Source organism: Rhineura floridana, chromosome 7 (genome assembly GCF_030035675.1).
Source record: "Rhineura floridana isolate rRhiFlo1 chromosome 7, rRhiFlo1.hap2, whole genome shotgun sequence".
In the NCBI taxonomy this organism is placed as follows: domain Eukaryota; kingdom Metazoa; phylum Chordata; class Lepidosauria; order Squamata; family Rhineuridae; genus Rhineura; species Rhineura floridana.
Genome location: NC_084486.1, coordinates 101,816,722 through 101,828,710, shown reverse-complemented (window position 1 = coordinate 101,828,710; position 11,989 = coordinate 101,816,722). Strand labels below are relative to the sequence as shown.

Genomic DNA, 11,989 nt, shown 5'->3' with positions numbered 1-11,989 from the left:
CTTTTAATGTTTTTATTACTAAGCATTGTACCCCAAAAGCTACTTGGTTAACAGAAACCTTTATTTCACAAATTCTCTAACAGGCTAACTGTGCTTTAGGAAAGGCAAGTAATGCAGCATAGCAAAACAAATTTTTATTTCAAGTTCTATGTACATTTTACCCCAGCCTCCCACACACAGACATATTAAATAGATCGATCAATTCTTTACGAAGCTGCAGACCTAGGCAAAGTTGCTTGATAAGCCTGAAGTGCAAGTTCAATGTATCCAGCTCTCTTTGTTTCTGTCTTCATAAAAGTCTGTAGAAAAATTAAGATAATTGTGTAACCTGCACACTTCTGATCATCTTAGTAGGTTGGGCTCTACCATGCAACCTTAAAATACTCAAACTATTCCAGTGTTGTAACTTTACCACCTATATCCCTAATGATAATCCAAAGCCCTACAGGAATCAACCCATTAAGGGAGTTCTTGGACAGTAAACAAAGCTAAATTCAGCTATATAAAATGTTATTCTTTTAGTGAACTTCTATGAACAAATTGTTTCTGCTTAAACAATTACAGCAAATGTGTACAATGTTTCTTTGTTCCAAAGCTTTTTAAAAAAGCAAATAAGGAAAATCACTGTGAAATGTACCCATCATAAAAAACCGGTGCAGAACCAGTAGTGCTTTCACAAGATACTTATGTAAAGGATTTGTATGGCACATAACTGCAAGGTGTTCTTCAACCTTTTTTACATTCAGAAGCAGAAAACTAGTATACCTTAATTAAATCTAGTCCTTGAATATCTTGGTCCTGTGCTTCTCTTGCTGATTGGCAATCAGGATGGAGAATGTGATACAGGGTGACTAAACTTACAGCATCCTCGAGCCTGAGAAACAACAGTTAAACAAAACAATAGTTTTTCTAGAAACTTTCACATTACTACTCTATGCATTAATCTAGAAGTAGCTTGCTAATTCATTACCAAAAGAACTAAGTTTTGTTTCAGATTTGAGGAAATACTAATGAACGTAAGACACTACTATCAGCAAATCTCTTCATATTCAAGAGATGGATTTTTAACCTACTGAATTCATTCAGATCCAAGCTTCACCATTGCTGCATGTATAGGTAGAACAATTCAGTTCCTCCGTTTAGATTCAGACCCACATCAGAGCGCTAGCCACTGCAACAATGGTCATTGCACTTGTGGGGTTCTACTCACCAGTGCGTGAATAGACATCATTCCAATACTGCAATGACTTTGTTGGATAGAACACCAGATCTTTTCCCAGGTACAAGGTTTTCCACATCAAATGATCACTTCATACTACTATATTATATTATTCACTCACTTATTCTTAAAACAAATGAGCTCCTTTGTCTACCAGATTTTCATGTACCAGCTATAGTGGGAACATCAGATAACCCATACAACTTGCACATTTTTGTAGTTGTACATGCACAACATATGATTCACCCCCTTCTATCTCGAATTGCCTCCCAACACTGCGAAGGTTTAATGCCATTCGGCAGCTACATAGAGTATTTGAGAAGTCATTAAGTTTAAAGAAGCTGACTCCAAAGGACTGCAACTTCAGTTAAAATCAGGTAACAGGAAAGTCTACTCTGATACCTTATCCTAACAATCTACAGACATTAATTGCTACCTAGGCCTAATCTATTATTAATGACAAGAAACACTTATTAACAAGTGTCTCATGACAAGATTCTTCAAAGTTTGTTATCAGTCTTTTTTAAGAGCCCAACCCAACAAAAGCCAACTAGTGAATTGAGCTTAAGCACATTAACTTGCAAGGAGTACAACCTTAATCTCATTGCATAAAGTGGTTAAATATGAACAGTTTAATTATATTGCCATGGGAAACAACCTTGTACACAAGCAATGTTTAGCTCAATAAACAGCACTTACAAATCTCTTTGAATCATGTCTATAAGCAATCCATCTATCATCTTTCTATTTACAAGGTACCACACCATCCCTCCAAAGTGTCTTGTTGAACGCAACACATCATATTTTCCTTGTTTATCAATATCATCGTATGTCTGGTGATGAACCTGTCCGGAAGTTGAAACATAACAATGCTTAAACAGATACATACACAATGGTCTTGTCGAGGCAAGGACTGTAAATAGTGATGTCAAAAGAATAACAACTCAGTAGCACCTGCAACTGAGGATAAGGTTTGGGCAGTCCATGAAAGCTTACGCTCTAATACATTTGTTTAGTCTTTAACGTGCCAAAAGGTTCTGTGCGCCTGTTGCCACAAAAACATGACTACCACTCTGGAAACAAGATTCAAGTTTCACCTGACACACACACACACACACACCCCGTAATGTTGGCAACTCACTCTGATATAGTCTGATGAATCTGGCTCGAACTGTACAAGGCAGTGATTAAGGAGATCTTCATGGCGGTCCTGAAGAAACACAGTCTAAAACAATTGTAACACAAGAATGAAATAAACAAAATGTAGCATCCTACATCAACTCAGAGCCAACAGAATAGTCCTGTTCTAAACAGCAGCAATATGATCGAGAATGCCCTGCAGATAGCTGTCAGGAAAACGTATGGGGCCAGTTCTGTAATAGGATTTTATGAAGACAAGTTGTTCAAATTAGAATACGTGAACTGTTAAGATTTTTTTAAAGCTGACCTTAAGTGTTTTTCTTTATTCTAATTAGATTTTAGTACACATTGCCATCTCTACGATTTAGCATCTTGAAGGATAGGTAATTATTTATTAATATTATTATTTTATTCATTTATATCCCACCTTTTCCCCAGAACAGGGACTCAAGGTGGCTTACAAAAATTAAAACAATTACAGTTTAAAACCTACAGAAGTTATAATTAAAATGTAATTAAACTAACCATTTATTAAACCATTTAAAACATAGCCATAAAAAAACACAAATCAGAAAAACAGCACCTATATTATAGTTCCCAAAAGTCTGTGGGAACCTTCACCTGCCAACAGAACAGCAGCAGGGAGGAAGCTCGTCTAATCTCCATGGGAAGGGAGTTCCAAAGCCTGGGGGCAACCACCAAGAAGGCTCTTTCCCGTGTTCCCACCAGATGTGCATGTGAGGATGGTGGGACTGAGAAGGGTCTCCCCTAACAATCTCAAAGCTCAGATAGGCTCATATGGGTAGATGGCATCCTTCAAGTACAGGGTCCCTTATGTGGAAAAAAAAAGTTTTTAAATAAACGAGCAATCTCTTGCAAGGGTGTGCTGGGAGGGGGCACTTCCCCCTCCTAGAATTCTAAATGTAATGGTGGGTGGAGTGGGTTGCCAATGATCTGTAGTAACTATTAATAGCCTTTGCCCCACCCCCGCAAAAACTAAACATTTCTGCAGACACTTCTGACCTCTTGCTGTTGGAGAACAAGCCACCTTTAATATTTTCTTATTTAGTATTTTGACTTTGGGGGATAGGGACTAAGAAGAAGCTGATGCATCTATGTATCAAAGGCCCTTAGGTACTCCCAAATCCTACAACAGGCCTGCACAACTTGTGATCCACCTAGCTGAACATTGTTCTGCCAGATGTTCAACAGCTCCTTATTGGGAATCCCAGCCATGTAGCATAAACTGCTGTATTGAGTCTTGATGTCCCCCATACAGGGTTAATGGGCTTCATCTGGCATGTGCAGATTTATCTGAAAGTTTCTGCTCATAATCAGCTCCAGTGATTTCTTAGGGGCCAACATTTGATCTGGGATGAAAGCCTGAGTTAGTTAATTGCAAAAAGTAGTTTATTAGACATAAAGAGTTCATTTCAATTACACTGGAAAGCAAGCAAACCACCCCTGCTTTTCTCTCCCACTGCTATTCTACCTGAGGGCTATCACTCTTTCAGTGTGCAGTACTTTGGACCAAGGTGCTGTTTCCTTATGATGAAAGGCACAGCACATTAAGAAGACCAATTTGTGCAGTCAATTCCCAGCTTGCTAAAGCACTAATGTTGTAGCCAGGAATGAATGTCAAAGCCTGCACGCCATCCTTGCCCATCCTGGTTTAATTAAACTGCAGTTAACTGTAAATGACCAAAATGGGGAATGGTGGTTTCATATCAATTTCTTTACTAAGATCTTAACTCAGCTTCAAACTATCACTGAACTAGTTTTGGATCACAGTTAACTGAAGTTTAATTCAACTGAGGTGAAAATGCTAAGAAAGGGAGGAAGGTAGAAGGCAGGTGAAGAGGAAGCATGTGGTTTAGCAAGTTGGGAACTTAGTGACTGAATTGGGATAAGCTAGAGAAGCCAGAGGCAGGATACTGGTAGTCATAAAGGTAGCTGAGACAATGCCAAGGAGAGCAGAGGATGCAGCAGACTCTTGGTAGGTTAAATGTATGGGTCTCCTATTGCTCACATGAGTAAGACTAATGGCTTTGCACAAGGCCTAATACTAGCTTTTACCTTAAGGTTTTCATCTTTAAATACAGGAGGAGGAATAATTTTACGCCCTTCTCTTGGGAAGTAGATTTGTATCATTCTGTCCCGTTCCTCCCAAGTGGCCTTGCGCAATGTTCCATTTGTTTCTCGAACAACAATGAAGCGCTCCTGACATGGAAAAGAGAGGTAAGCTACAGTCATAGTCGCCTATTCCATTAATTTCAAGTAGTATAGGGAATAGTACAAATTTTAAAAGGATAATTGTTTCTTATTTGAAACAGCTATTTGAAAAGGTATTAAGGCTTCTACTTAGCAGATTATAGAGCACTGTTGTTCTGGAGCTAACCTGAAGCTGATGTTACTGCAGCTTGGAAAGGGTGTAAAGATCACAAAGCCAGAAGCATGGGAATTGCCTTCCTAGCTCAGTAATGTTATTCTAGCTCTGTTCCCTCAACAATAATCTGCCAAACATCTAAAAAGCTCACAAGCTGGGCAGGACACAAGAGACTGCCAGACTATTTATCCGTTGCACATGGTGTATCAGCCTCAGAAGTTTAATATTTCCATTATACCCAATAGCTATTTATTGGCCTATCCTGCATGAATTTGTCTAATCCATGTTAAAGCTATCTATACCAGAGAACTTATAGCAATGAATTCTACAAGTTAATTAAGTGTAAACTTAATTCCCATAGAAAGAATATAGTAAACGTGACAGGGCATCCAAAAAAGAAAGATTCAAGCATGGGAAGCATCTTGAGGAACAAGTGGGATCAGATAGAGCACAAGTTCTGAAACTGTGGTCCACAATCTCCACTGAAGTGGCACTTGGAAAGGTTGACCATTACTGTACTTCAAAATACAAATGCAGGATGAATGCTGAATCTGATCTGAGAATAAAGCTGATGACCATTGCACTCTACTTCACTGACCTTTGCTCACAAAAACAGGCACATCTATCCTATTAAAATAAGTTACGTGTTTTGATTTGTAGAACAAAAAGTTTATGATATGAACTGCTAAAAACCTAGCAATTTTCAAGTAATCCATTGGGGGGGAATAAATATTTGAGAACCACTGAATGCACCGTGCCACAACATGCCATGAGCAAAAGCCCTCTGTGTCTGAGAAAGGTAGAGATGGATATGCAAAGTGTGTAAAACAGCACTAAAGTTCAGTGCTATTTTTGCAAGGTGTCTAGCAGACTCACACGGTGTGGGGTACTGTATGTTATGTCAGTAAATACATATTTATAAGGTTCAATCCCATCCAGAATCTTGTCTTCTGCTAACACATCATTGATTGGTTCCCGCTCACTCAATACAGGAGGCATTTTGAGCCTCTCTTTAGCCTTCTCAACAGCAGCTTGCGTAGCCTAAAAAAAAAAGAATTAATTGCACAGAAAAGAATATTGGAGAACAACTTAATAACAATGTATAAATACTGGAATCAGCAGCATGTGGAGTGGGGGAGAGAGAAACTGATACTAATCAATTGCAACATTTGAAAAGACACTGATCAATTGCTATAAAATCATTTCAAAGACACATAAATGATGACAATTAAACCAAAAGGTTGCAGGTATTTGCTTATGTGCTACCATAATTTTTATAACAAATTTATTTGCTCTTACTGCATTGGAAAATCATCTAACATTTGACAATTGTTCAAAATGCAAGAGTGATAAATGGAAGGTTGCACACATTTTAGATAATCTGGACCTTCTGTTACTGATCTGCGTTCATGGAAATACTTATTTAGATGCTCGGAATATTAAAGCGTTGTGACCAAATCTGTAGGTAAAGATAAGACTGAAGGAAAAGATATGACTGAATTTCATCAGTTTTCATGTATTCAACTGCCATCTGAAAAATACGAAACTCACTGATTCGATGTTCATGCTCATTATTACTATTGGATAAGAAAGACATTTCTCAATGTGTTTGATGTGGTCCTTGTATTGCTTTAAATGCCTCTACTTAAACAATTTAAATTATTTTAAAACATTTTTTACTAAGCTATATTAGGTGTGGCATGGTAGAGTGGCAGCTTCAAATAAATAAATAATTGTTTTGAATACCTGTGTTGGCTAAATTTTATGGACCAGGGCCACAACAAACAAATCAAAAGCAACCAGAAGTGTCTTCTATTTGTATCTTAAACTAAAAAAAAAAATTGGGGATTTACCTCCTCCAGCTGCAATTCTGTCATAAGCTTGTACGTTGGTGGTTTAAGTTCCTGTTTTATCGGTTTAAAAACCTTCTGCAAATTCAGTCCTGTCATCTGGCAGAGCAAGTTCTGAACTTTTTCATCCATAAAGCAAGGCTTTGGAATGCCAGATTTCTTCTCCTCTGAAAAACAACAAGTTAGACTAGCAGGAAAGCTAGAAAACAACTCAAATATTTCTTTTAATTTTTTAAAGAGATTTTAACAGTAGTAGTAAGATAGCTGTAGCCATACTCATATTTACCTAAGAGTATGCCACATTAAACACAATGGGATTAACTTCTGAGTAAACATGCAGAGGATTGCACTGTTGGGTGCTTCACAAAAGACTTAGGCTGCAATCTTAACCCCTGGTTTGCAACAGCAGGGATTAATGGAGGGGTGCAGCCAGTCTCAGATCTACAGCCCTGCCACTCATGCGAGCCAGGGTAGAAGATGAAGGGTGCAGGAAAGAATGTCCCATCATTGCACCACCTCCCAGGCTGGTACAGCAAAGACACCTGGATCAGGCCCACTGTTGACAGAAACAGCTCAAGACCCAGCAGATCTGTGCCAGTCAAGCCCCATAAAGAAATGCTTTTGCCTACCCATCACTTTTTGGATGGTACATGGGAGTATTCCTCACCAGTGGATCTCCCACACCAGTAGCAGAGATGGGCAGGGCTGGGCAGAGGGGCATCTCCACCCCATCCAAACCCCTTCAACATGGTGGATCAGGGTTTTGATTGCTTGGCCTGACAGCCATCTTGAACCCTAAGGAGTAAGCCTCGTGGGACTCTTACTTCTGCATAAACATGCTTAGATTTCTCCTGCTTTGACAAAGTTTCTATCCAAAGGACTAACAATGCAAAAGAAAACCAGGTTAAAGATGGAGAAGGGGAAAGACAAGTTGGGAGAAACTTTCAGAAGTAGTTTCGATTATTCAGGGACAAGGAAACAACAGATGAAATCCCTCACCAGCTCAGTCAGACCACAAACATACGCTGGATAATGGACCGGAGCAAGGAATTTCAGAAGAAAATCACCCTGTGCTTTATAGATTACGGCAAAGCCTTTGACTGTGTACATCATGAAAAATGACTGTGTAGATCATAAAAGAAATGGGGGTGCCAGCATCTGATTGTCTACTGTAAGGACAGAATATGGAGAAACCAATTGGTTCCCCACTGGAAAGTGTGTGAGATAGGGGTGTATTTTATCACACTATTTGTTTAATCTATACGCAGAACATATCGTACGGAAAGTGGGATTGGACCAAGATGAAGAAGGTGTGAAAATTGGAGGAAGAAATATAAATAATTTAAGATATGCAGACAATACCATACTACTAGTAAAAACCAGTAATGATTTGAAACGAATGCTGATGAAAGTTAAAGAGGAAAGCACAAAAGCAGGACTACAGCTGAATGTCAAGAAGACTAAAGTAATGACAACAGAAGATTCATGTAACTTTAAAGTTGACAACGAGGACATTGAACTTGTAAAGGATTATCAATACCTTAGCATAGTCATTAACCAAAATGGAGACAACAGTCAAGAAATCAGAAGAAGGCTAGGACAGGGGACGGCAGCTGTGAGAGAACTAGAAAAGGTCCTCAAATGCAAAGATGTATCACTGCACACTGAAATCAGGATCATTCAGACCATGGTATTCCGGATCTCTATGTATGGATGTGAAAGCTGGACAGTGAAAAAAGCGGGTAAGAGAAAAATCTTACTGTGGTACTGAAGGACAGCTTTGTGCATACCATGGACTGCAAAAAAGACAAAGAGTTGGGTGTTAGAACAAATTAAACAAATTAAACCAGAACTATCACTAGAAGCTAAAATGATGAAATGGAGGTTATCATACGTTGGATGCATAATGAGAACATGATTCACTAGAAAAGCCAATAGAGCTGGGAAAAATAGAAGGAAGTAGAAAATGAGGAAGGCCAAACAAGTGATGGATTGATTCCATAAAAGAAGCCACAAACCTGAACTTACAAGATCTGAACAGGGTGGTTCATGACAGATGCTATTGGAGGTTGCTGATTCATAGGGTCGCCAGCTTCAGCTGGTAAGATAGCTGTGGCCGTTTCTGGACCTGGATAGCCTGACCACTGTTATCCACACACTGGTAACCTCCAGGCTGCATTACTGTAATGCGCTCCATGTGGGGCTGCCCTTGAGGTTGGTCCGGAAGCTGCAGCTGGTGCAATATTTATTTATTTATTTATTTCATTTTTAAACCGCCCATAGCGAATAGCTCTCTGGGCGGTGAACAAAACAAGATTAAAATACAATATTACAATAAAATTACAATAAAATCAGCAACAAGTTAAACGAAAAAAAAAAAATTAAATGAGCAAGACTGCTCATTGGGGCAGGGTATCGCCAACATGTCACCCCGCTACTGAAAGAATTGCACTGGCTTCCCATTTGCTACCGGGCCAAGTTCAAGGTTCTAGTTTTGGTGTACAAAGCCCTATACAGCTCGGGACCAGGATACCTGAAAGACAGTCTTATCCGTTATATACCCAGTCAATAACTGAGCTCTGCAGGTGAGGGCCTCTTGCAGATACCATCATATCAGGAGGTCCATTCTGCACTATATAGGAAACAGACCTTTAGTGTGGTGGCACCTACCCTGTGGAATTCCCTCCCTTTGAATATTAGCCAGGCACCATTTCTGCTATCTTTTTGGCGCCTTTTGAAGACTTTTCTGTTTCAACAAGCCTTTTAAGTTGAGACCTATCCCAGTCTGCGTCTGTGTTAGAATTGCTTGTTAATATTTTTTTAATAATATTTTAACCCTTTTTAAAAGATGTTTTTAAAGCTTTTTTAAAAAAATGTTTTTAACTTTGTTTTATTTTAATGTATCTTAAGGTCTGTTTTTGTGATGTTTTAAAGTGTTTTTAGCATTTCTGTTTGCCGCCCTGGGTTCCTGGTGGGAGGAAGGGCGGGATAGAAATCAAATAATAAATAAATAAATAAAGTCATAATCGACTTGAAGGCACACAATAACAAAAAATAAAACAGTACCTCACATATTTTATTATATTAGGAAACTTTTCAATGTATTTTAGGCACCAGCTTAAGCAACATTGTTTTATTTATCAAAGCCCACACCTTCTTTTGCTGCTGCTCTTCTGAATTTTATCTGTATATGATATTTTTAGTTTGATTTTTAAAAAATCCAAAAAAGTAAACCACACTGTGTTGATGCATAGGTTATGCAAGCAAAGAGTTCCAGGTTCAAGCCACATCCATATTCAACCTCCACCCCTCGCCATGAAGCTGACTAGGTGGCCTTGGACCCGTCGCTATCTCTCAATCTCACTTCGCTCAGCAGCTAAGGCCCTCCTCCGGGTACCAACACATCAGGAAGCCCGGAGGACAGTTACACGATCTAGGGCCTTTTCTGTAGTGGCCCCTGAATTGTGGAATAGCCTCCCCGAAGAAATACGCCTGGCGCCTACGCTGCTATCTTTTCGGCGCCAGGTTAAGACCTGGCTATGCTCCCAGGCATTTTAATGTGTTTACTTTTATATTTCTGTGGTTTCTGTTTGTGTTTATTATTGTTCAGCTGTTTTTATTATGATATTTTGTATTTTAATCCTTTTGTACACCGCCCAGAGAGCTATTCGCTATGGGCGGTTTAAAAATGAAACAAATAAATAAATAAAATAAATCTAGCCTACCTCACAGGTTTCTTGTGAGCATAACAACCCTGTTGGGAGAGGGATGCCTCCTTGAGGTTAGAGGAAAGGTGGAATAAAAATGTATTAAATAAACAAAACTCTTTTTATGCAAGTCGCCTTGATCACCAACCAAATATAAATATTTCCAATGAATATGCTTCTCAGTGGAGCAGGGAAAGCCGAAGGACGGGAACCGGCGTCCGCTCCGATCCCTCAGCGGGGAAGCTCCAGCATAACACGCTGTCCGCCCCTCTTCGTAACGGCAGGAGGCTACCCACAACCAAGAGGCGGCCCTTTCCCGCGCACTAACACCGTCAGCTCAAACGACTCACCCTGCTCCGGGCCGTGGCAAAGCCCCCGCCATCCCCATGCGCTTCTGCGTCCATGCGGACACCTCAAAATCAGAGAAGCCGCAGTGCTCCTCCCGCCCAGGAGGCACGCCGATACTCCAAGCGCAGCCATTGTATAGTGACCCGGAATGGTTCCTTCACCTACTTCCAGCTCATCACGCAGGGTGTCCTGGGAAACGTAGTCTGGAAGGACAGTTTGGTTCCTCGCCTCTACGCTCCGACGTTGCCGCCGCTATGCTGACGCCGGAGCAGAAGGAGCGTCTCTCTTTACTGCCGTAGTGATATGGTGCTTGAGGTTTGGGGATAGTTACTTGTCGTGCTTCAAGTTGCCCTCTCCCGTCTGCAGAGCTTCGTTTGCAAGCAGAAGCAACATCGGAACAGATGGGAGGTGTCAGAAAAAACCTCCCGAGATCTAAAAGATAAAGCTTGAGCTTGTTGACCCGTTGTGGTTTAGTCTGATTTATTACAATTGTAGATCACGGTAGTACACGTGCTTCCACTCCGTAACAAACCTGTGAAGTGGTTTAGGGTAGTTTACGAGCTAGTAACTGTCCCAAGATTATCTATGGTCGAGTGGGGTTTTAAACCTGAGTCTTTCCAGTTCTAGTCTTAACACCCTAACCTCTACCCCACCATGAAGCTGAAGCAATCTTGGGGTTTTTTCACATCTTATATGGTGATGAATCTCGCTGTGTTGCAGACTAACTTTGATTGGGATATGTGGCTGATAGGGTTGCCACTGTTGATCCTGTATCTTTAGGAGAAGAGAAAGTCAGCCAAGTGCAGGGGTACTTGCAACATTGTAACGAGAAAAACCACAAGGTAGAATTCTCTCTTCCCCCTGCACAACTTTTAAAGATACAGAAGACCTCTTGGGGGGCAAACTTTAATTTTGTCTGTCTGAATCTTCCAACATTCTGCTCTGTTGAATGTTCGTGAATTCTAGTGTAATGAGAGAGGGAGAACATTCCTTTCTGGGCAGCCTTTCAAGGGCCACATGCCAGTGGTGGGCAGGTCTAGAGGCAAAAGTGGGCAGATCACAGGTAAATTTTATCTTTGTTCAGTAGGCTGGTTTCTTCACATACACTCTCTCTATTCTCCATTTGGACAAGAGGCATTTCCAGAGTTCAAGCAGGGCCGGATTATCTATTAGGCTTAGTAGGCTGAAGCCTAGGGGCCCGGAGCTCTTGGGGGCATGTGGGGCACTGGCCTGAGGACCCCTGGAGCTACAGGGGGCCCTCCACTCTCCATCCGAGATCTGTGGAAGCAACCGCGGACCGCCATCCCCCCGCTTTACCTACCTTTCCATTTTTTCCAGC

General features: G+C 40.5%; 1 protein-coding gene across 2 annotated transcripts; it reads right to left on the bottom strand.

Annotated features, from left to right (window-relative positions):
• Positions 1 to 42: 42 nt before the first annotated feature.
• On the bottom strand, positions 43 to 11,032 carry MRPS22 (mitochondrial ribosomal protein S22). Of its 2 annotated transcripts, XM_061636744.1 has the most exons (9): positions 10,653 to 11,032; positions 8,356 to 8,391; positions 6,599 to 6,762; positions 5,622 to 5,786; positions 4,436 to 4,579; positions 2,361 to 2,444; positions 1,919 to 2,064; positions 766 to 874; positions 43 to 299 (listed from the first exon to the last, which is right to left on the bottom strand). In XM_061636744.1, the coding sequence occupies exons 1-9, from the start codon at positions 10,780 to 10,782 to the stop codon at positions 207 to 209; spliced, it is 1,071 nt and encodes a 356-aa protein (XP_061492728.1). In that variant the 5' UTR covers positions 10,783 to 11,032; the 3' UTR covers positions 43 to 206. The 2 variants fall into 2 exon arrangements, with proteins under 2 accessions (XP_061492728.1, XP_061492729.1); XM_061636745.1 differs by lacking the exon at positions 8,356 to 8,391 and having other exon boundaries at positions 10,653 to 11,025.
• Between the last annotated feature and the right edge of the window lie 957 nt (positions 11,033 to 11,989).

Bases quoted from the DNA above. Each gene is read 5' to 3' on its own strand.
- MRPS22 (XM_061636744.1), bottom strand. From the start codon at position 10,782: ATGGCTGCGCTTGGAGTATCGGCGTGCCTCCTGGGCGGGAGGAGCACT. The intron at 2,445-4,435 runs GTAAAAGCTAGT...CAATTGTTTTAG, and splicing joins TTAAAGATGAAAACCTTAAG to ACTGTGTTTCTTCAGGACCG. The intron at 300-765 runs GTATACTAGTTT...ATTTTTCTACAG, and splicing joins AAGGACTAGATTTAATTAAG to ACTTTTATGAAGACAGAAAC.